At 40.9% G+C, this 16520-nt stretch overlaps 6 protein-coding genes across 6 annotated transcripts; 4 read left to right on the top strand and 2 right to left on the bottom strand.

The window, feature by feature from the left end:
• Positions 1-2421: 2421 nt before the first annotated feature.
• MONOS_13611 (uncharacterized protein) lies at positions 2422-3140 on the top strand (the record flags this gene model as incomplete). Its single annotated transcript, XM_067866328.1, has 1 exon — positions 2422-3140. One exon carries the CDS (start codon positions 2422-2424, stop codon positions 2974-2976), a length of 555 nt encoding a protein of 184 aa, XP_067734030.1. The 3' UTR covers positions 2977-3140.
• Positions 3055-3692, bottom strand: MONOS_13612 (uncharacterized protein). Its single transcript, XM_067866329.1, has one exon. It carries the CDS (start codon positions 3668-3670, stop codon positions 3251-3253), a length of 420 nt encoding a protein of 139 aa, XP_067734031.1. The 5' UTR covers positions 3671-3692; the 3' UTR covers positions 3055-3250.
• Positions 3693-4347: 655 nt separating this feature from the next.
• MONOS_13613 (putative meichroacidin) lies at positions 4348-5756 on the bottom strand. Its single transcript, XM_067866330.1, has 6 exons — positions 5639-5756; positions 5359-5550; positions 5173-5306; positions 4930-5109; positions 4699-4839; positions 4348-4574 (listed from the first exon to the last, which is right to left on the bottom strand). Exons 1-6 carry the CDS (start codon positions 5721-5723, stop codon positions 4455-4457), a joined length of 852 nt encoding a protein of 283 aa, XP_067734032.1. The 5' UTR covers positions 5724-5756; the 3' UTR covers positions 4348-4454.
• Positions 5757-7817: 2061 nt separating this feature from the next.
• On the top strand, positions 7818-11612 carry MONOS_13614 (putative RNA binding protein; the record flags this gene model as incomplete). Its single annotated transcript, XM_067866331.1, has 2 exons — positions 7818-7879; positions 8004-11612. 2 exons carry the CDS (start codon positions 7818-7820, stop codon positions 11356-11358), a joined length of 3417 nt encoding a protein of 1138 aa, XP_067734033.1. The 3' UTR covers positions 11359-11612.
• A 343-nt stretch (positions 11613-11955) lies between these two features.
• On the top strand, positions 11956-14860 carry MONOS_13615 (putative Signal transducing adapter molecule 2; the record flags this gene model as incomplete). The annotated part of the gene is made up of 6 exons (XM_067866332.1): positions 11956-11994; positions 12069-12192; positions 12246-13220; positions 13347-13480; positions 13628-13695; positions 13841-14860. 6 exons carry the CDS (start codon positions 11956-11958, stop codon positions 14739-14741), a joined length of 2241 nt encoding a protein of 746 aa, XP_067734034.1. The 3' UTR covers positions 14742-14860.
• A 90-nt stretch (positions 14861-14950) lies between these two features.
• Positions 14951-16515, top strand: MONOS_13616 (putative Signal transducing adapter molecule 2). Its single transcript, XM_067866333.1, has 3 exons — positions 14951-15511; positions 15578-15709; positions 15785-16515. The coding sequence occupies exons 1-3, from the start codon at positions 15093-15095 to the stop codon at positions 16251-16253; spliced, it is 1020 nt and encodes a 339-aa protein (XP_067734035.1). The 5' UTR covers positions 14951-15092; the 3' UTR covers positions 16254-16515.
• Positions 16516-16520: the final 5 nt, after the last annotated feature.

Consider the following 16520-nt stretch of genomic DNA (forward strand, 5'->3'; position numbering starts at 1 on the left):
CAAGTGGAAATCCAGCTCCCTTCGTTGGCCCTTTGCTTTTCACTGAACTCGCTTTTTGCTCTGCTTCTGCGGCCTTCCAAGCTGCCTCTTGAGACTGCAATTCCTGATGTTTCTTCTCTGCCATTTCTTTTTTCACTTCCAATGTCTGTCTCAGCAAAGCTCTTCCAGGGTTGGCTTGTTGCACCTGATCCCAAACAAACGAACACCAGCAGCAAAACTCTCATGAGATGCTGAACGTTGCAACGGGAAATGGCAGAACTCATCACAATGCAACCATTATTTACTCTTTCAGATCAACAAAATTATCTCAACTTTTTCGTTTGAAATGTTGCTTTGATCTCGATTTTCTTTTTCTTTCTTTTTTTTTTTTTCAATTTTGCATTTCGTCAGTTTATTTTCATTTTTGGTATTTGTGATGCTCTTCTTGCTCGGTTTGTCCTTTTTGTCTGGAAATACCATTCTCACTTTTTCATTCATTCATTCTTTCTTTGGTGTTTTATTCAAAAATAAAATTTCAATTCAATCGTCCAACAAGATAATTGTCAGCATATTGCATAGAAACCTGTTCACCACTCATGGAAGCCTCATGCTTGAAAGCAGCCCTGATTTTGAGAAATTTAACAAATATTGTATTTTTACCAAGCTTATTCCTCGTTCTCATCTTCCTGTGCTGTCAAAAGTTGTTCATACGATGAATCAATGTGGTAATGATTATTCCAAAAAGTTGTGGAAATTTTCAATGAGAAGCGAATCATTCTGTTGGTTTCAGTGGGTATTTTGAGTTCAAATCACAAAATCATCTTTTCTCGGCCAACAAGCCCCGCAAGCAGCAAAAGCACCTCGACAACTCTCATGCACGGTGATGCAAAACAAAAAGCGGATGTGTTGTGCGCTTTGTTAGAAACATCAAAACCGAGCGAAGAAATGAAAAAAGCGATGATCGGACCTGCCATATTTATCAGCTCGAAAACGTGTATTTTTGTTTTTCTGATGCGTTGAGCAGAGACAGCATGGAGGGCAATCGCACACATGATGAGGTATGGCAGGCACTCTGTTGTTGTGGATTTCTTGTTTTCTGCTGTGCGGTGGACATTGCTATATTTTTATTTGCAGATCTTATTGGCGCAGCGTTTCGACGAGCGGGATGAGTTGCAGGGCAGGAACAGTTTGAGCATCAGCACCGCAAATCCGAAAAAAAGCGATGTGTCTGAGGCTGTTCATGGCTCGTTGTTTGGCAGAGCGTCTTCGCAGTTTGCTTTGTCTTTGCCAATCTTTGCAGCGGAATCGGGGGCTTCATCGTCGCTTGCAATGAGTGCAGCGCAAATGCTGCATCTGAGGAGCGGGCAGATGAAAAGTGTGCTGGAGCAGCCGACTTCGTCTTTTCGTTCGTCCAACTGGTTTTCGTTTGTGGAAAGTGCCCCGAGCTCTTCAGAGCCACATTTCGTTTCATCGTCTGTGGGCACACAGCTGCCTGTGTGTCTCGATCTGGGACATTCTTCAAAGGCGCAGAAGGAGGAACCCCCGTCTGACTCTGCGGAGCCCAAAGAAGAGCAAGAGAGAGATTCGTGGATGCCTGCAGATGGGCTGGGGCCAGAGGGGCTGGCAAGACCCCTGGCAAAGATACTCGGGTGGGGCGACAGCTTCGTGAAGAACAAGAGGGAGGTGCTGGTGAGCCTTTGGCGGAGCTACGACAGCGAGGTGCAGCGGAGGGCAGGGAGCATTTCAGAGGTTGCGCTGTTGGCAGGGGTGAAAGGGGGCGCTGGCTCAGGCACAGAAGAGGCAGGGGTGGATGAGGCGCTGAGGGAGGAGGCAGAAAAGGCGCAGAGGCTGCGGGAGAAGACGATCCGGGTGGAGATCAAAGAGGCAAGGATCTTCCACAAGATGTTTGGGGTGTGGGTGGGGAAAGACTGGGTTGTGGACGAGGCAGAGCGGGTGATGTGGGAGGCGGCAGAAGAGGCAGCAGTGGGCAGGGCAGGCGATGGAGCTGTGAATGGGCCGGGATTGAGTGAGGGAATTGGTGCAGCAGCACAGGAATGCTGGGGAGGAGGCGAATGCGGAGAAGGCTGGGGAGGGCAGGGGGAGCTGCAGGAGAAGGCGAACTTCTATGAGCTGTATCCGAAGGTGAAGAAGCAGATGAAGAAAATCAAGATGGAGACGCTGGACCAGCTGATGGAGCAGGTGGAGCTGCACCCTCGGCGCGGATGCCCAGCGCTGGCAGAATTGCATGTTCGCTCGAGACCGCATGGCGCAGGCAAGACAGCTGGCTGTGCTTCTGCAGGGGTTTGGAGGGAGCTTGAAGGGAAGTCTCGTGAAGGTGGAAGTGAGTGGTCAGGCTGTCTGTCTGGTGCAGAGGCAGACAAGGGAAAGTTCAGCTTTGCAGACTTTGCTTGCACTGCGCAGGCTCAGCTGGGCTGCTGGGAAATGGAAGACAAACTGTGCACAGCCAGCCATCTCCAGCCGGCTCTTGCTGGGGAGGCACTTTTTGATGCAGTGTTTGCAGCACCACCAGAATGGGAGGGATGCTGGCGAGTTGTTCGAGAAAGTACCAATGCAGAAGTTGAGCCCAACGATTCTGCGATTCCCTGTAACGTTGTGCTGGATGAAAATAGAGCGAGCTTGCTGGTGCAGCAGGTCGTGCAGGTTGTTGTGCCTCTTGTTCCTGCAGGTCTGTTTGCAGGAGGGAAGCTGCCTTCTTCGCTGTCTGGCTCTGAGGCAGCAGCGCTTGTGTGCGAAAAGGGCAGAAGAGCCAAGCGTGAAACGCTGCGAGCACAGATGGGGAAGCGGAGGTGCTGGGTGTTCCGACCGACACCGCTGCAGCAGAGGTACCTGTGGGTGTTCGACAGGATGCCGATCAACTTCAAGAAAAGGGTGAAGAACTGGATCCACGGGAAGGGGAACAGAGATGCAGACATCTCCCAGATGCCCCGCTATCTGAGGGTTGCGCGTGCTGAGGCGCTTCCTGCTCTGAAGCCCTGAGCAAAGCACACATGCGTAATTTTCGACAAAAGGAAGAATGTTTTGAATGTTCTTTCTCTATTTCCCATTTTTGAATAATTTGTTTTTTATTTTATTTTATTTTATTTATTTTATTTGAAAGAAAATTTTAGTTTTAAAAAACTAAATTAAAAAATAAAAACAAATCTCTTTTTGAGAAAAAATACAAAAAAAATTAATCAATTAAATAAAATGTCTATCAAATTATAAATTAGTTCTGTGTTATTCTTCAGCAATATAAACCCAGAATGGATCCTTACCAAATATTCACACATAAATCTCCAGCACCTGGATTATTATTATCTCCCAAATAAAGAGAATAATCGGCTAATGGACACGGGGTTGAAGCCTGCTTGTATTTTATTGTGAACTCCACTGGTCCAACAGGAATTGGGGTTGAAACATTTGCTACATCAGAATACTTCAGCATGTCCACCTTCATTGCTCCAGAACCGCAAAAAACGGAATCTTTGAGTTGTTTAAATGCAAATGTTCCGTCTTGAATAGTCGCAGTTGCATTCAAGGTTATTTTAAGCGTTGTATATTTGTTGTTAAAATTTGGAGGATATGGATTTGATGTAACTTTTACGAGACGAAGCTTGTTCATTCCACTTCCGCATTCGTTATAATGTATACCAGAAATAGAAGTTAACAGCAAAAACAAAAAACTTAACATTTTTCACAAAATATGTGATCATGTCTAATAATTATATCTTAATGAAAATATTTGATTTTTGTTGATTAAATATCTAGCAAATCGATCGACAAAAAAATTTGTTTGATAATTTCAATTATCAATTTGCAAGATTTCTGGATTTTAGCAATTCACAAGTTATTTTCATCTATTTTGATATTACAAACAACAAAACCAAAGTGAAATTGCAGAAATCACGGAAAAGGATTTGATTTTAAAAAAATCACGCTTTTGGCGGAGCATCAAATTCTTTCAATAATTCTTAAACTTATATTTCTTTGACTTTTTCAACAATATGCATTATTATCGCAAACTCAACAATAACAGTTGTTGTTTTTCAACAAAATATTTTTCAATAAAACAAAAGAATGTGCAGTCCAATAATTTGAATTGCACAGATTGAGCCCATTCTCACCAAAACTTTCGAACAATTGACGAACATTAACCAATAATCCAAACAATGAAATTTTAGACATGGGACGAAATTTTTCGCTTTCAGAATTTTGTTCCACACAGTGCTTTCAAAGATTTTTTTCGATTTTTTATATTTTTATATTTTATATTGCAAGAAAATGTCAGAATAATTATCATACGATTGAAGAAAAAGTCTGGAACAAATCTTTGTTTTTTTCATAAAACCATAAATAATGTCCCACATCTAAAAGACAAAAATGGAAGTGCGTTGTTTCATAGAAATCAAAAGGAGGAAATGAAGATGTGACATTAAAAAAACCATAAAATAATTATTGAATTTGAAGAATTTTATTCACTCTGCTTCCTCTTCTGTGCCTTCCTCTTCTTCTCCTTCTTTTTCTGGTTTTATTTCTTCCGGAGGAACATAAAGTTCTCCTTCAAGAACCTCAATATCATGATCAGATGCAATTGACTTTTCACATAAATGGACATAAAAAGTGTAATTAAATATTTTATTTTTCATACAAAAAGTTAAAAGAAATTCATTGAATGGAAATAAAAATTCTCAAAAGCATAATTTAAATGAATATGCAAACATCTTGTGTGGCCACTGAGAAACCTGAAGGAATAAACTGACGTAATGTTATTTTTTCCACCTTTTTCATTGTCGGCTCTCTTTCTTCTTCTTCTTCTTCCTCACCACCTTCTTCAGCTGTTAACTTTTTCTCTTCTTCAACCTTAAAAAAATTTTTTAATTATCAATATAATCATTCAACAGTCATTTAAATGCAAAATATAAACACGTTAAGTTGAAAATGATATCAAACAGGGACTTCTATGATTTTTGTTTCTTCTTTGAATGAACCTGAAACAACATTTTGGTTAACCATGACATATTTCCCCTCAATGTTCGGCCGTTGCTTTTCAAATTTCCCACAGTAGTATGAACCATCCTTAATCTCCCAAATTCCTCGTATTATTTGTCCAACTTTCCAAATCCCAATATACTTTAAATTAATTATTTACAAAAAGATGTTAAAAATTAAGCACATTATAAAATTCTGGCAAACTTTGCTGTTTTCAGATTTAATCGTAAAAACACCCTTTCCATGTTTCTTACCATTTTCCCATTCACCTTCATAAGAGTCTCCATTGGGATAAGTATATTTTCCTTGGCCATGCCTTTTTCCTTCATGAAAATAACCTATCAGATATGAAAATCACAATGTAATCATCACAATAAATAAATTTTAGACCATCATAAATTGATCCATCTGGATATTTCATAACTCCGTATCCTTCTTTTTTGTGTGAAGCATACGTACCAGCATATTTTGCAGTTGGTTCCTTCCAGAAATACTTTCCTGGCCCTTCTCTCTTCCCCTTGACATATTCACCCTTAAATATATCTCCATTTGGAAATCTATTTATTCCAAATCCCTGTCGTTCTTTGAAGAAACATAAGCAAATGCAAAAATACAAAGAAATAATATTTAGGCAAATACACATCCATAAATAAACTTTCAAAAGTTAAACCTCCTGTGCTTTCGTCTCTTCCACCTTCATATATTCCTAACTTTTTTTGAGGGTTAACTTCTTCTTGTTCTTCCTCTTCTGCCATTTTAAATCAATGTCTAACAATTAAAAATATAAAGAATGGTCGAAGAATAAATATTTGATATTTTAATAAAAGAAACATGAGATATGTTTTATCATAAAAAATTTTTTTGAGAAAAATGATGTTCAAAAACTGAAAGAAATAAATTATTAGGCGTGATCATTTTTTATTTGATTTCTTAAAGTTTGCCTTTGCAAATTGGAAAAAAAGAGAGAATAATTTTAAAATGATTGGTGAATATGAAAAGTGGCCCTCTTCTGAATTTGTTTCAGAAAAAGAAAGACAACATTTTTCTCATTTTTTTGGAAAAATTGATTCATTTATTGAAAATTATGACAAAAGGTTTTTTGAAGACTTGAACATTTTTCTTTGTATACATTAATTTATTTGCTCGATAATTAAAAGATATTCTTCTTTAAGAAATTCAATGATTTATGCGTATCAAAAGAATCCAAGAATTTTCTTGACATGCTCCGCATGTCGTGCTCTTTCAAAAGAATCATTCACCACTGTGTACAGGTTTTATTTGTTTATGCTGTTGCATCTTTATAAGTATTTGAATAGAATTCATCGTTTTCTCGATGAAAAAGGTATTATAAACTCATCACTTTCAGATGAAGAAGAGTTAATTCGTTCAAAACACTCAAAACCTAAAATTCAGCAAATTTCATCTGTTGGATGCAAAAAGAATTTTGAAGAAGTGAATGCTATATCTGATGAATCTGATGGTTCAATTAAAGCAACAAATAGTTCCATCTGTTCCACAACAGTATTTTCAAATATTCATCTTGAATCAAAAGAAATATATTTAAATTTAAAGAAAGTGTGACTATTTATTTTTTTGCTTTTCATTTAGACTATTTTCATAAATAACGAATAGAGACTTGATGAAATTATTACTGATGAATCCGACTGTAACATTTATTTTTCATTATCGAAGGAGTTTAACATTCCAGCACCAATTTGCGCAGCAATATTAGTACAAAGAATTATTGAACAAAATTATATATATTTTCGGCAGTCAAAGAATGTAACACAATTAAATGAAGAAATGAAAATGTCCAAGTTTGAAAAAGATTCGAATGCATCAGATATTTATCCAAAGGGAGAGAAAAGAAAGAAAATAGAAGAACGCACAATTGATGAGACTAATTTATCTGATAAAAAATCTGCAGAACAACAAATATCATTTAGGGTGATTATGAATATTCTTCCATTAACGCAGCATTTTCTTTTATATCCTCCTCGCATTGTTTTTGTTTTAATTCATTCAGTCGTCCGTATGCTAATTGTTTAAATGCGAGTTAATATATTTCCACTGATTTTATTAATATCCTTTTCAGAATTACTCCTTAATATCCAACCAAACATCACAGTTACCAAAATCAGTGAGCTGATTAATTCTATCCTGATTGTGTTCTCATTTTCCATCTCAACAACTTCCATCGCAGATGGGCCTCTCATTGAAAGTCATGAAATGATTTCAGCTGATGAGTTTGGTATTATTAAGCACGATATCCAGAGAACAAAGCTTGTGAACTATCAATGGGAACAGCTTTTTTTGTATTCTGACTGTTTGAGAAAGCTGGCATTAAAAAGAGAACTTTTATTAAGAATGATTCAAAAGCTTCAGCAAGAACATTATCAATTGACAGAGAAAAAGAAAGAATTGGATAAGAAATGTGCTCCACCTGAAGTGTTGTTTGAACAATGTAGCAAAAAGAATGAACAAAAGGAAGAAGTTTGAAAGGATTACGAATGCTTCACAAATATTCACAACAATCTCAAAATATTGAAACAATAGTTGCTTACGATGTCCTTCAGGAGATAAGTCTGCTTATCGACCCAATACATCCATAAATATGGAAGCAATCAACAGAGAATTTAAATCGAAGATGAAGATAGCATAGAAAGAGGATTTTATTTTCAGGAAAGTTGAAACTATTTATTTTGAACGTTCCTTAACGAGCATGCATCAATTATTTATCTTATTTTGGTTGAATAAGAATATAAAAAAGAAAAAATTTAGATCAAAGAATACCTTAATTTATAAAGTGCTATTTTCTTTTTTCTAAAAGGCTATCTCTTCAAGATCACATGAGTAGTTACAAATCTGCATCTTCAGTACAAAGTGGAGATACCAAAACTGCAACAGCTACGTATGTTTTATTGTCTTTCGTACAAAGTTAAACTATCAATATTTTCATTGATTATTGATGTTTCATTGAATATTTGCGTTTTGGAATTTCCAAATCTGAATTTGCCTTTTTATAATGTGTTAAGTTCGATTGGTGCACCAGGTAAATTTTCTGGATCATCAGTTCCAACTGCGGGTGGAATGTCATCACCTTTACCTGGAACTTTCCCTCCAAATATGCTTCCTTTTCCCGATTCTCGAGCACTTTTTCCAACCCCCCAATCGTCTTCACACGGGCAACTTCCGTCAACAGCTTCAAAATCTGGTTCTGGAATGCCAGCTGCAACTTGGCCTCAACAGTCTTCTCAGACGTATCCTCCACGAGGATATCCTCCTCAATACTATCCCCCACCTGGATACTCATCCACGCAGCCATTTCCTTCGACCATGTTTCCCGGAGGATATCCACAACCAGGGTATCCTGCCCAGTATCCTCCTGGTTATTATCCTCCATATCCACCACCTGCGGAGGGTTCGCTGAATTCTGGACAGCAGCAGAAGTTCTCTTCTTCCAGAATGTCCGAAAAAGGAACACTTGCTCCAAAGGCAGGGACTGCGGGCCCAAGTGACAGAACAGCAGCTTCGGCTGGATATCCTCAATACTATCCTTCAATGCCACAAATGAATTATCCACCAGGAGCTCCCATGCAACCTTCATTTTATCCACCGCAAGCGGGATATCCAGGTGCTTATTCATATAGTTATCCCACTGCTGATGGAAGAGCTCAACTATCAGGGCAAGAATTCGGAGCAGAAAAAGTTAGAGAGGAAGGAGAAAGTCGCGAAGAGAAAGGAAGAGGGCGGGGCAGAGGTGATAGAAGAAATTGGAGAGGAAGGAGAGGAGGCTGGGGAGGAGGAGTTGGCGGTGGCGGAGGAAGAGATATTGAGCGAGGAGGATTTGGGGATGGATGGGGAGGTGCTGGTGGTGGGGCTGGCTTTGAAGGCAGAGGCGGGGGAAAAGGAAGAGGAAGAGGAGAAAGTGCGAAAGAAAGTGCAGCAGCAGAAGTGTCCGGGCCAGCCATTCCAGTTCTGCCGAATGTGAACCAACAGACTGCGCTGCAGGATCCGCTTGTGATGGCGCTGCGGGCGAACCCAGCGCAGCCGCCGATGCTGGAGCAGATGCTGGGGCATGTGGTGGCAGCATCGACAGACGAGGTGGTGTCGAAGGTGCTGCTCGAGGCGATGGACAAGGCGACTCCACGTGACATCGCAGCGGTGTTTGCAGAGGTGGCGAGCTCACCGGCACTGGTGCTGACGCTTGTGCAGGATCCCAATGCGAACTATGTGATGACGAAGTTCTTTGAGAAGGGGAGCCTGTTTGAGATGAAGACGATTGCGCGGTGCTTGTTCGGCTCGCTGCTCCATCTGGCAAGGCACTCCACGGGCTGCCGGGTGGTGCAGTCTGCGCTTGACGGGCTTGATAAGTTTGCTGTGTCTCCGATTGACTTGAAGAAGAAGAGAGAAGAAGAAAGAGAGAAAAAGAGGAGAGAGAAACTGGAGGCTAAAAGAGAGAAGAAGAGAAAAGAAAGCTTGAAGAGAAAAAGGAAGAAGAAGAAGAAGAAGAGAAAGAGATCTTCAAACAAAAGCGAAGATGAGGAAACCGAATCTGAGAACGATGAAGACGACAATGACGAAGACGATGATGATGCGGTGGGTGTTGATGATGAAGACGACAGCTTCTTTGACGAAGAGGCAATCGATGGATATGCCTCGCCAGCAGAGGTGCCGTGGTTCAAGCAGCAGAAGGACAGCGTGGATGCAGAGTATGCGCAGCTGACGGGGCAGGACGTGTCTCGGCTGCTGGCGCTGGAGATCTTCCCGCAGACGCTCGCGTGCATCTTCGACCAGAACGCGAACCATGTCATCCAGCGGTGCATCTGCTGCCCCGGCGTCACCTCAGAGGACCTGTCGATCGTGGTGGGCATCCTCAACGCCAACCACCCTGAGCAGCTGGCCATGCACGTCTTCGGCTGCCGCATCTACCAGCGCCTCGCAGAGCACCTGGCTGAGGCAGAGCGGGTGAAGCTGGTGGAGCCGCTGGTGCCGTTCATGACGCGCCTGATGAAGAACCAGTTTGGGAATTATGTTGTGGCGCATCTGATGCTCTTTTCTGAAGACGACACAAAGGCGCTGGTGGTGGTGGGGCTGAAAGGGTCGTTCTACGACCTCGCCATTCAAAAATATTCGTCGAATGTGATTGAGAAGTGTGTCGAGTATTCGCCGCCCCGCCTGCGTGCGCTGATTGCAGAGGAGCTGCTGGCACATGCTGTCCCTGGGGATGATGGGAGGGCAGAGTCTACAAACTACGCTGCTCTGCACCCGATGATTGCGCTTCTGTACGACGCGTACGGGAACTACGTGGCGCAGAAGGTGTTTGACTGCTCGCCGCGGGAGGTGAAGGAGCGCATGCGGCGCGAGCTCGAAGGGCTTGTGGCGCGGATGATCGGTCCGCGGCGGGCGGTGCCGCTGCCGAGGCACATTGTGATGCGAGTGACGAGGATGATGGAATCGCTCCGTCAGCCGATGACTATCGTGCCTGCTGCTGCTCAGCCGGTGTCGAGGTACTTGCTGTCGGCGGCGGTGGAGGAGCAGAGGAAGAGAGAAGAAGAAGAAGAAAGGGAGAGAGAGAGGAAGAGGAAGGAGTATGAGGAAGAGGAGGACGAGGAAGATAGAAGAATAGATGAGGTTATCAGCAAGCATGGGAAAGGAGTGAGGTATCACTACTCGTCCTCTTCTGACTACTATCTGAAGCATCCACAAAGAGACGATGGGCACACTTTTTCATCATCGTTCTATTCATCGGCTGCTTCTTACTCGTCTACGTCTTCTTCTTCAACATCTTCTGCTCAGAAAGATGGGAAAAGAAGTGACATGAAAGCTGACTCAGCCAGAGAAGGTGATGAAGAAGAGAGCGACGACGAAAGGGAAGGAAGCGCTGCAAAGAATGCCCACAACGCCAAAAGCGACGGCAGCTTCGTCTCATTCTACACTTCAAGTTCGAGAATGAGCCAGCCGACCTTCCAAGCAACATATTCGTCATCACAACGAAAGAGTGAAGAAGCAGATGAGGAAACCGAGCAGCCAAAGAAGAAGGAGAAGAAGGAGAAGGAGAAGGAGAAGGAGAAGGAGAAGGAGAAGGAGAAGGAGAAGGAGAAGGAGAAGGAAAGAGAGAAAGAGAAAGGAAAAGACCATGTGAAGACGAAGGGAGTTTCAAAGAAAGTGAAGAAAAGCCACAAATCCGAGCGAGAAAAGAGAGCCAAAGGCAAAAAAGAGTCTGGCAGACGGAAGACGAAAGAGAAGCAAAGTGACAAAGAAAAGGGCGCAGAGTCTCAATTTTCGCTGTCTGACCTTGCGTCGCCTCCATCCACTCCAGATCTTTCTCCGCCTTCGTCGGTCTCTCTCGACGACTTGATGTCACCTCCATCTACACCTGAATTATAAAAAGCCATCTTTTGTAGTAATATTTGTAAAAGATTAATCTGTTTTGTTAAGTTAAATGTTATTCATTTATTTATTTAATACACTTTTCTGATTATTTCTTATTTTGAAAGAATTGTTTTATTTTTGATAATTATTACTGAAGTAATATATTGCATCTTTGTTCAATTGAATTGCGTTTTTTAATATTTTTTTTTATTATTTTTTGAAACGATTTTTTTTTCGCACTCACAACATAAAGAAATGTGCAACATCCATTCTAGTATTTTTTTCAACCTTAATTTTTGAAATTGAATGATTGTTGAATGATTTAAAGCGAAACTTGAAAGGATTGAAACTTTTTCAAGCAAGGTTTTTATATCCATCAATTTATGTTCTATTTATGTTCTTCTATTTTTTTTATTTTCATTTTATTTTTTTTGAAAATTGACTTTATTTTAAAATCAATTTCTTTAATGGTGAAAATCGAAAAACGCCACAGAAGAAAACGTAACCTAACAGTCCATGTAACGCAAAATGTCTTTTTATTGCATAAAAAGAACATATCGTATATTTTGATTCTATTTTGGGTTGCAGGAATAAAAATGGTAAACATTCTCAATGCAATCCAAAGACGCTCCTCCGCATCCTTCACAACATGTATGCTCTAATATTTATTAAAAAAATTAATTTGTTTATTTTAAATTGCTTTGAAATGGATTTCTCTTTTTTAGGAATGCACAGTTTTTAGAGGATTTGTATCTTTGGATACTTTTGAAGAAAAAATAGATGAATTTCCTGGGAAAGGCATTTCTGCTCCAGAATTTCATCCAGAAAGCATACAATTGAAAAGGCCACGTTTGTCTCATTTTGACGCTTTTTTATGATTAATTATTTATTGTTTTTTACAGCAAGAAGAAAAAGCATGTGTGTTGTGAAAGGAAAGCAAAGCAGCATCGTCAATAGAACTGTTTTTTTTCCAACAATATCCGGAGCTGCCTTGGACTTTGTTATAAAATACTGTTTTTTTTATCAAGCACATCACAGAAATCCACACATGTCAGAAGTCTATTTTGATGTGTCTCGATCTGTAGAGCTCCTGATGGCAGCAAATTATCTTGAAATAGAACCGCTTGTTGAATTTTTAATCGGGGTCATTGCATATCACTGTCCAGAAGATTATGTTTTGAGTGACATCCCTTGCCATCTTCTCAATGAGATTCTTTTTCATGCACCGATCGAATCTCTTTTGCACTCAACTTTTATGACAGCTAATTTGTGGAAGCAGTTCTGCCTTCGAAGGTGGAGTGATCTTGATCCTTCGAAAGAGCAACCAGCCAGGCCTTCGTACTCGAGTCATATGCAACACAGCACACCTTCTTCGCCACACTTCTCTTCGCTATCTGCAACGGGCTCTGCTCAAATCACGCCAGCTGCTTTTCCTCTCTCCCCTCTTCTCACCCACTCGTTCATGTCTCCCCAGCAAATATCTGCGCTCCCTCAGCTGCTTTCTCCTCCGCGGTCAATGAAATCTCCGCTTTCTGGTTCTCCTTCTTCTCTGGCCACGTTCTCTGCGAATCGCCTTGCTTCTGCTCCGATTTCAGGTTCTTTGAATGTTTTTTCTTCTTCTCCTTCGTTGTCGACTTTATCTTCGTCATCTTCGTTATCTTCTTCCACTTCTCCTTCTTCTTCCTCAGCTTCGCCTTCTTCCTCCTCTTCTTCCTCTTCTTCTTCCTCTTCATCCACTTCCATTCATTCACCAACAAAAGAGCATGAGCATAAAAGAGTTATTTTCTGGAGAACGCTTTTTCTTCAGCGTGTTCTTCAAGACAAAATGGCACAAGTTGGAAAGTCGACCGAAATGGAGCAGCTGTCAGAGTTGTTTGGTGTGCTTGACTTTGCTTAAGATTTATCAAAAAATCAACATTTTTGTTATTGTTTTTATTTTTTATTTTTATTATTGCCACAAAAAAAAAACATTTAATGATTTTTTTTTTCATTTATTTTGTTAGCTCTGTTTCATTTTTGTGCTCCGTGGGTGACTGACCTTATCCTCCGCAATGGCGATTCCTCTGTTGCTTTGTCGCTGATTGTGACTATTTTGAGCGGGGCACTCCCAAATCTTATTCATCTGGACATTTCTAGGGTTTGATTATTCTTCTTCTTCTTCTTTTTTTCTTCTTCTTCTTTCTTTCTTTCTAACTTTCATTGATTTTTTATCCCTTTCTCTCTCTCTATTTATTTCTCTGCGTGCTTATTTTCTGTGAATAATTTTGATGTTATTTTGTGTTAGATTGGCATATCGTCTCGTGGATGTCGCATTCTGATGGAAGCAATGCCAAAACATAAGCGGCTCACTCGGTTTGTAATAATCATCATTTGGCATTTTTATTATTGCATCTGTATTTTATTTGTCATTCTTTCTCTGCATCTCTCTCTCTCTCTCTTTCTTTCTGTCTTTCTCTTTCTAAAATGCTAATAACTCTCTTCTCACTCATTTCCCCAGTCTCAATCTCGGCAACAACCGCATCATGAAAGAAGGGGCGCTGCACATCGCGTCCTTTCTTGCGTCCAACAGCACCCTCACCATCCTCCAGCTCGGCCACAACGGCCTCGGCGCAGGCGGCATCGCAGCGATTGCAGATGCGCTGAGTGTGAACAGGAGCCTCGTGAAGCTGGCAGTCGGGTACAATCAGATCAGGGCAGAAGGCGCACGCGCAGTGGCTGAGATGCTCAAGGCGAATGTGTCGCTCGTCTCGCTGGACGTCGCCAACAACTACATCGAAGACGCCGGTGCAGCAGCCATTGCAGATGCGCTGCGGGTGAACGAGACGCTGTGCCTGCTGCGCCTGTGGGACCAGACGATCACCACAGCCGGCGGAGAGGCGCTGGTGCAGGCGCTGGGCGAGAACAGCACGATGATCGAAGTGTCGCTCGGCCAGTCGTCGACCACGGCTGCGCAGAGGCAGCGCCTGCACCAGATCCTGCAGCGCAACGAGGCGCAGGAGAAGGCGATGAATGCGCAGCAGCTGAGCCCTGAAGAGCAGGAGATGGAGCAGAGAAGAGAGAAGGAGAGGGACATGCTCTATGGAGCTGACTCGATCTTCAGCGACGAGTGGTGTCTGATTGACGAGCACTGGCTGTCGTCCTGGAGAGAGTTCGTTGCGAGAGGCTCAAGACGACCGCCGCCTGGCCCTATCACAAACACAAGGCTGATTGACCCCGTAACAAATGAGCCAAGAAAGGGGATGCACAAACTGTATGATTATCGTGGCGTCACTCCGCAGGTCTGGAGGCTGTTTCTTTCTATTTATGGTGGAGGACCCACACTGCTAAGAAGGAAAATAGATCTGTATGATACCCCCATCGATCAGCCAGCCAGAAACACTCAGGATCCTCAAACTTAGCAAATTTTTCTTATATCAAGTGAAAATATCACAATCAAATGAGGTTTTATTCTTTCAATCATCTCAGTTTATATTCTTTTAAACAGAATATTTTGATCAAAAAGCGTACGAATGCTTTATCTGTTTTATTCACATTTTTCAAAAACCAAAACCAATAGCATTTTTAATAAATGATGGGTTACTTTTGAAATAATTTTATTATAGAATTCAGATCTACTTTTTAATTGTTATTCGCTTTATTCATCTAAAAAATGTCTTTATCAGAAGTTGAAACGCGATTTTGTAATACTGCAAACCAATGTGTTTTTAGTTTCGAAACAGAAAAAGAAAAAGATTCGTCAGACGAATGCGATGATCGTTTGCCCGATGAAAAGAGCCTTACCACCTCTGCACTTCTGTCATGCAAGGAAATACCATCTCTTAGATTTTGCCACTACGAAGGTCCAAAGATGCAACCTATGCAGAAATGCTTCTACTGCCCTGGTACAGAAGAATTCTTCGAACACCTTCAAAACCGCGAAGACTCTTCCAGTTTTCGCGGACGCGAAGATTCACGAGCTGTCCAGTTTCCAATTGAGCAACAAAGTTTCTGTTACGATGGAATCGATAAGTCTGAAGCCACGGGATGCCGTTGGCAAGGACTTAGTATCAAAATGTAAAGATGGATATAAAGCCCTTGCTGCGCCTATCCTAGATATTGAGGATTCGGCTAGAGATAGCAGAGATGAAGGGGAAATTATTCTTGGGGATTTCACAATTATCTCGAACCCGTTTGAAAAAAATTTTTATTTGAAAATTAATTTGAATCATCACTTTTTATTGCTGTTTTCATTCAGAGACTATGCAATCGTTTTGAAGCCAAATGATCTTATATCGTTTTCTTCTTGCTTGAACACGCCAAACACTTCGCAATACCTGGTGACTCTATTTGAAGCACACATTCCATTCCACCAATTCACTTTCTCATCGTATGAAGTTATTCTTATTTAGAAATTTGCACATTTAAAAAAATAATAATTACGCTTGCTTTCTGTTCAATTTAGAGGAGCTTTGCGGATGTTATCTTTACCAAACGCCGGAGGCAATAGTGATAACTCAGAAGCACTTTCATTTGACTTCCTTCACAGAGTGTTCAATGCACAACTTTTAAAGGCTGAGATGGAGATTAAATATGCCAACAAAAACTGGAAGAAAACGGATTATGTTGCGAAGATCAAGAACCATGTTGTGGGCGTGTCTGTCACTCGAGCAGTTGGATATCCCCGTCCAGGTGATTTTTCTGAAGATCAAGCTGTTTCTTTGCTGAAAAAGAAGCTTTTCGGTATCAAAGTATCAACTGTTGGCGTTGCAGAAGAGGATAAATGGGAAAGGCAACTTCTTCATATCTGGGTTCAAGATAAGCAGCAGGCAAATTTTATATCCGGTGCATATCAATCACTCCACCCAAAACTCAGGGGTGATACAATTGTAATTGTTACTATTGCGGGTAATCATAAATGGATTTTTTCTTGAATTATTGTGGTTTATATTATAATATTTGATATTATTTTTTTTTTAATTGAGATTTCAAACTTTTTGTTTGCTATTGTATTTTTGCATATAACTTAAATACTTTGCGTATTTTTTAGTTCAATGTTTCGTTAATTTTTAGTTGAAATTAATGATCCTTTTGTTTCATTTATGATTCATTGTTTTTATTTTCAAGAGTAATAACAATCATACGTATAGATTTTCTTTTGCTTTCTTTGTTGAAAATATATATATATATATTAAATATTA

Source organism: Monocercomonoides exilis (genome assembly GCF_001643675.1).
Source record: "Monocercomonoides exilis strain PA203 chromosome Unknown scaffold6-2077815, whole genome shotgun sequence".
NCBI classification, from domain to species: Eukaryota; Preaxostyla; order Oxymonadida; family Polymastigidae; genus Monocercomonoides; species Monocercomonoides exilis.

Excerpts from the sequence above, each read along its gene's own strand:
- MONOS_13612 (XM_067866329.1), bottom strand. The coding sequence starts at position 3,670 with ATGTTAAGTTTTTTGTTTTTGCTGTTAACTTCTATTTCTGGTATACAT.
- MONOS_13613 (XM_067866330.1), bottom strand. The coding sequence starts at position 5,723 with ATGGCAGAAGAGGAAGAACAAGAAGAAGTTAACCCTCAAAAAAAGTTA. Across the intron at positions 5,110-5,172 it reads TTAAATCTGAAAACAGCAAA|TATATTGGGATTTGGAAAGT; the intron begins GTTTGCCAGAAT and ends ATTAATTTAAAG. Across the intron at positions 4,840-4,929 it reads CAAAAATCATAGAAGTCCCT|GTTGAAGAAGAGAAAAAGTT; the intron begins GTTTGATATCAT and ends AATTTTTTTAAG.
- MONOS_13616 (XM_067866333.1), top strand. The coding sequence starts at position 15,093 with ATGATCGTTTGCCCGATGAAAAGAGCCTTACCACCTCTGCACTTCTGT. Across the intron at positions 15,512-15,577 it reads TTCACAATTATCTCGAACCC|AGACTATGCAATCGTTTTGA; the intron begins GTTTGAAAAAAA and ends GTTTTCATTCAG. Across the intron at positions 15,710-15,784 it reads CACCAATTCACTTTCTCATC|AGGAGCTTTGCGGATGTTAT; the intron begins GTATGAAGTTAT and ends TGTTCAATTTAG.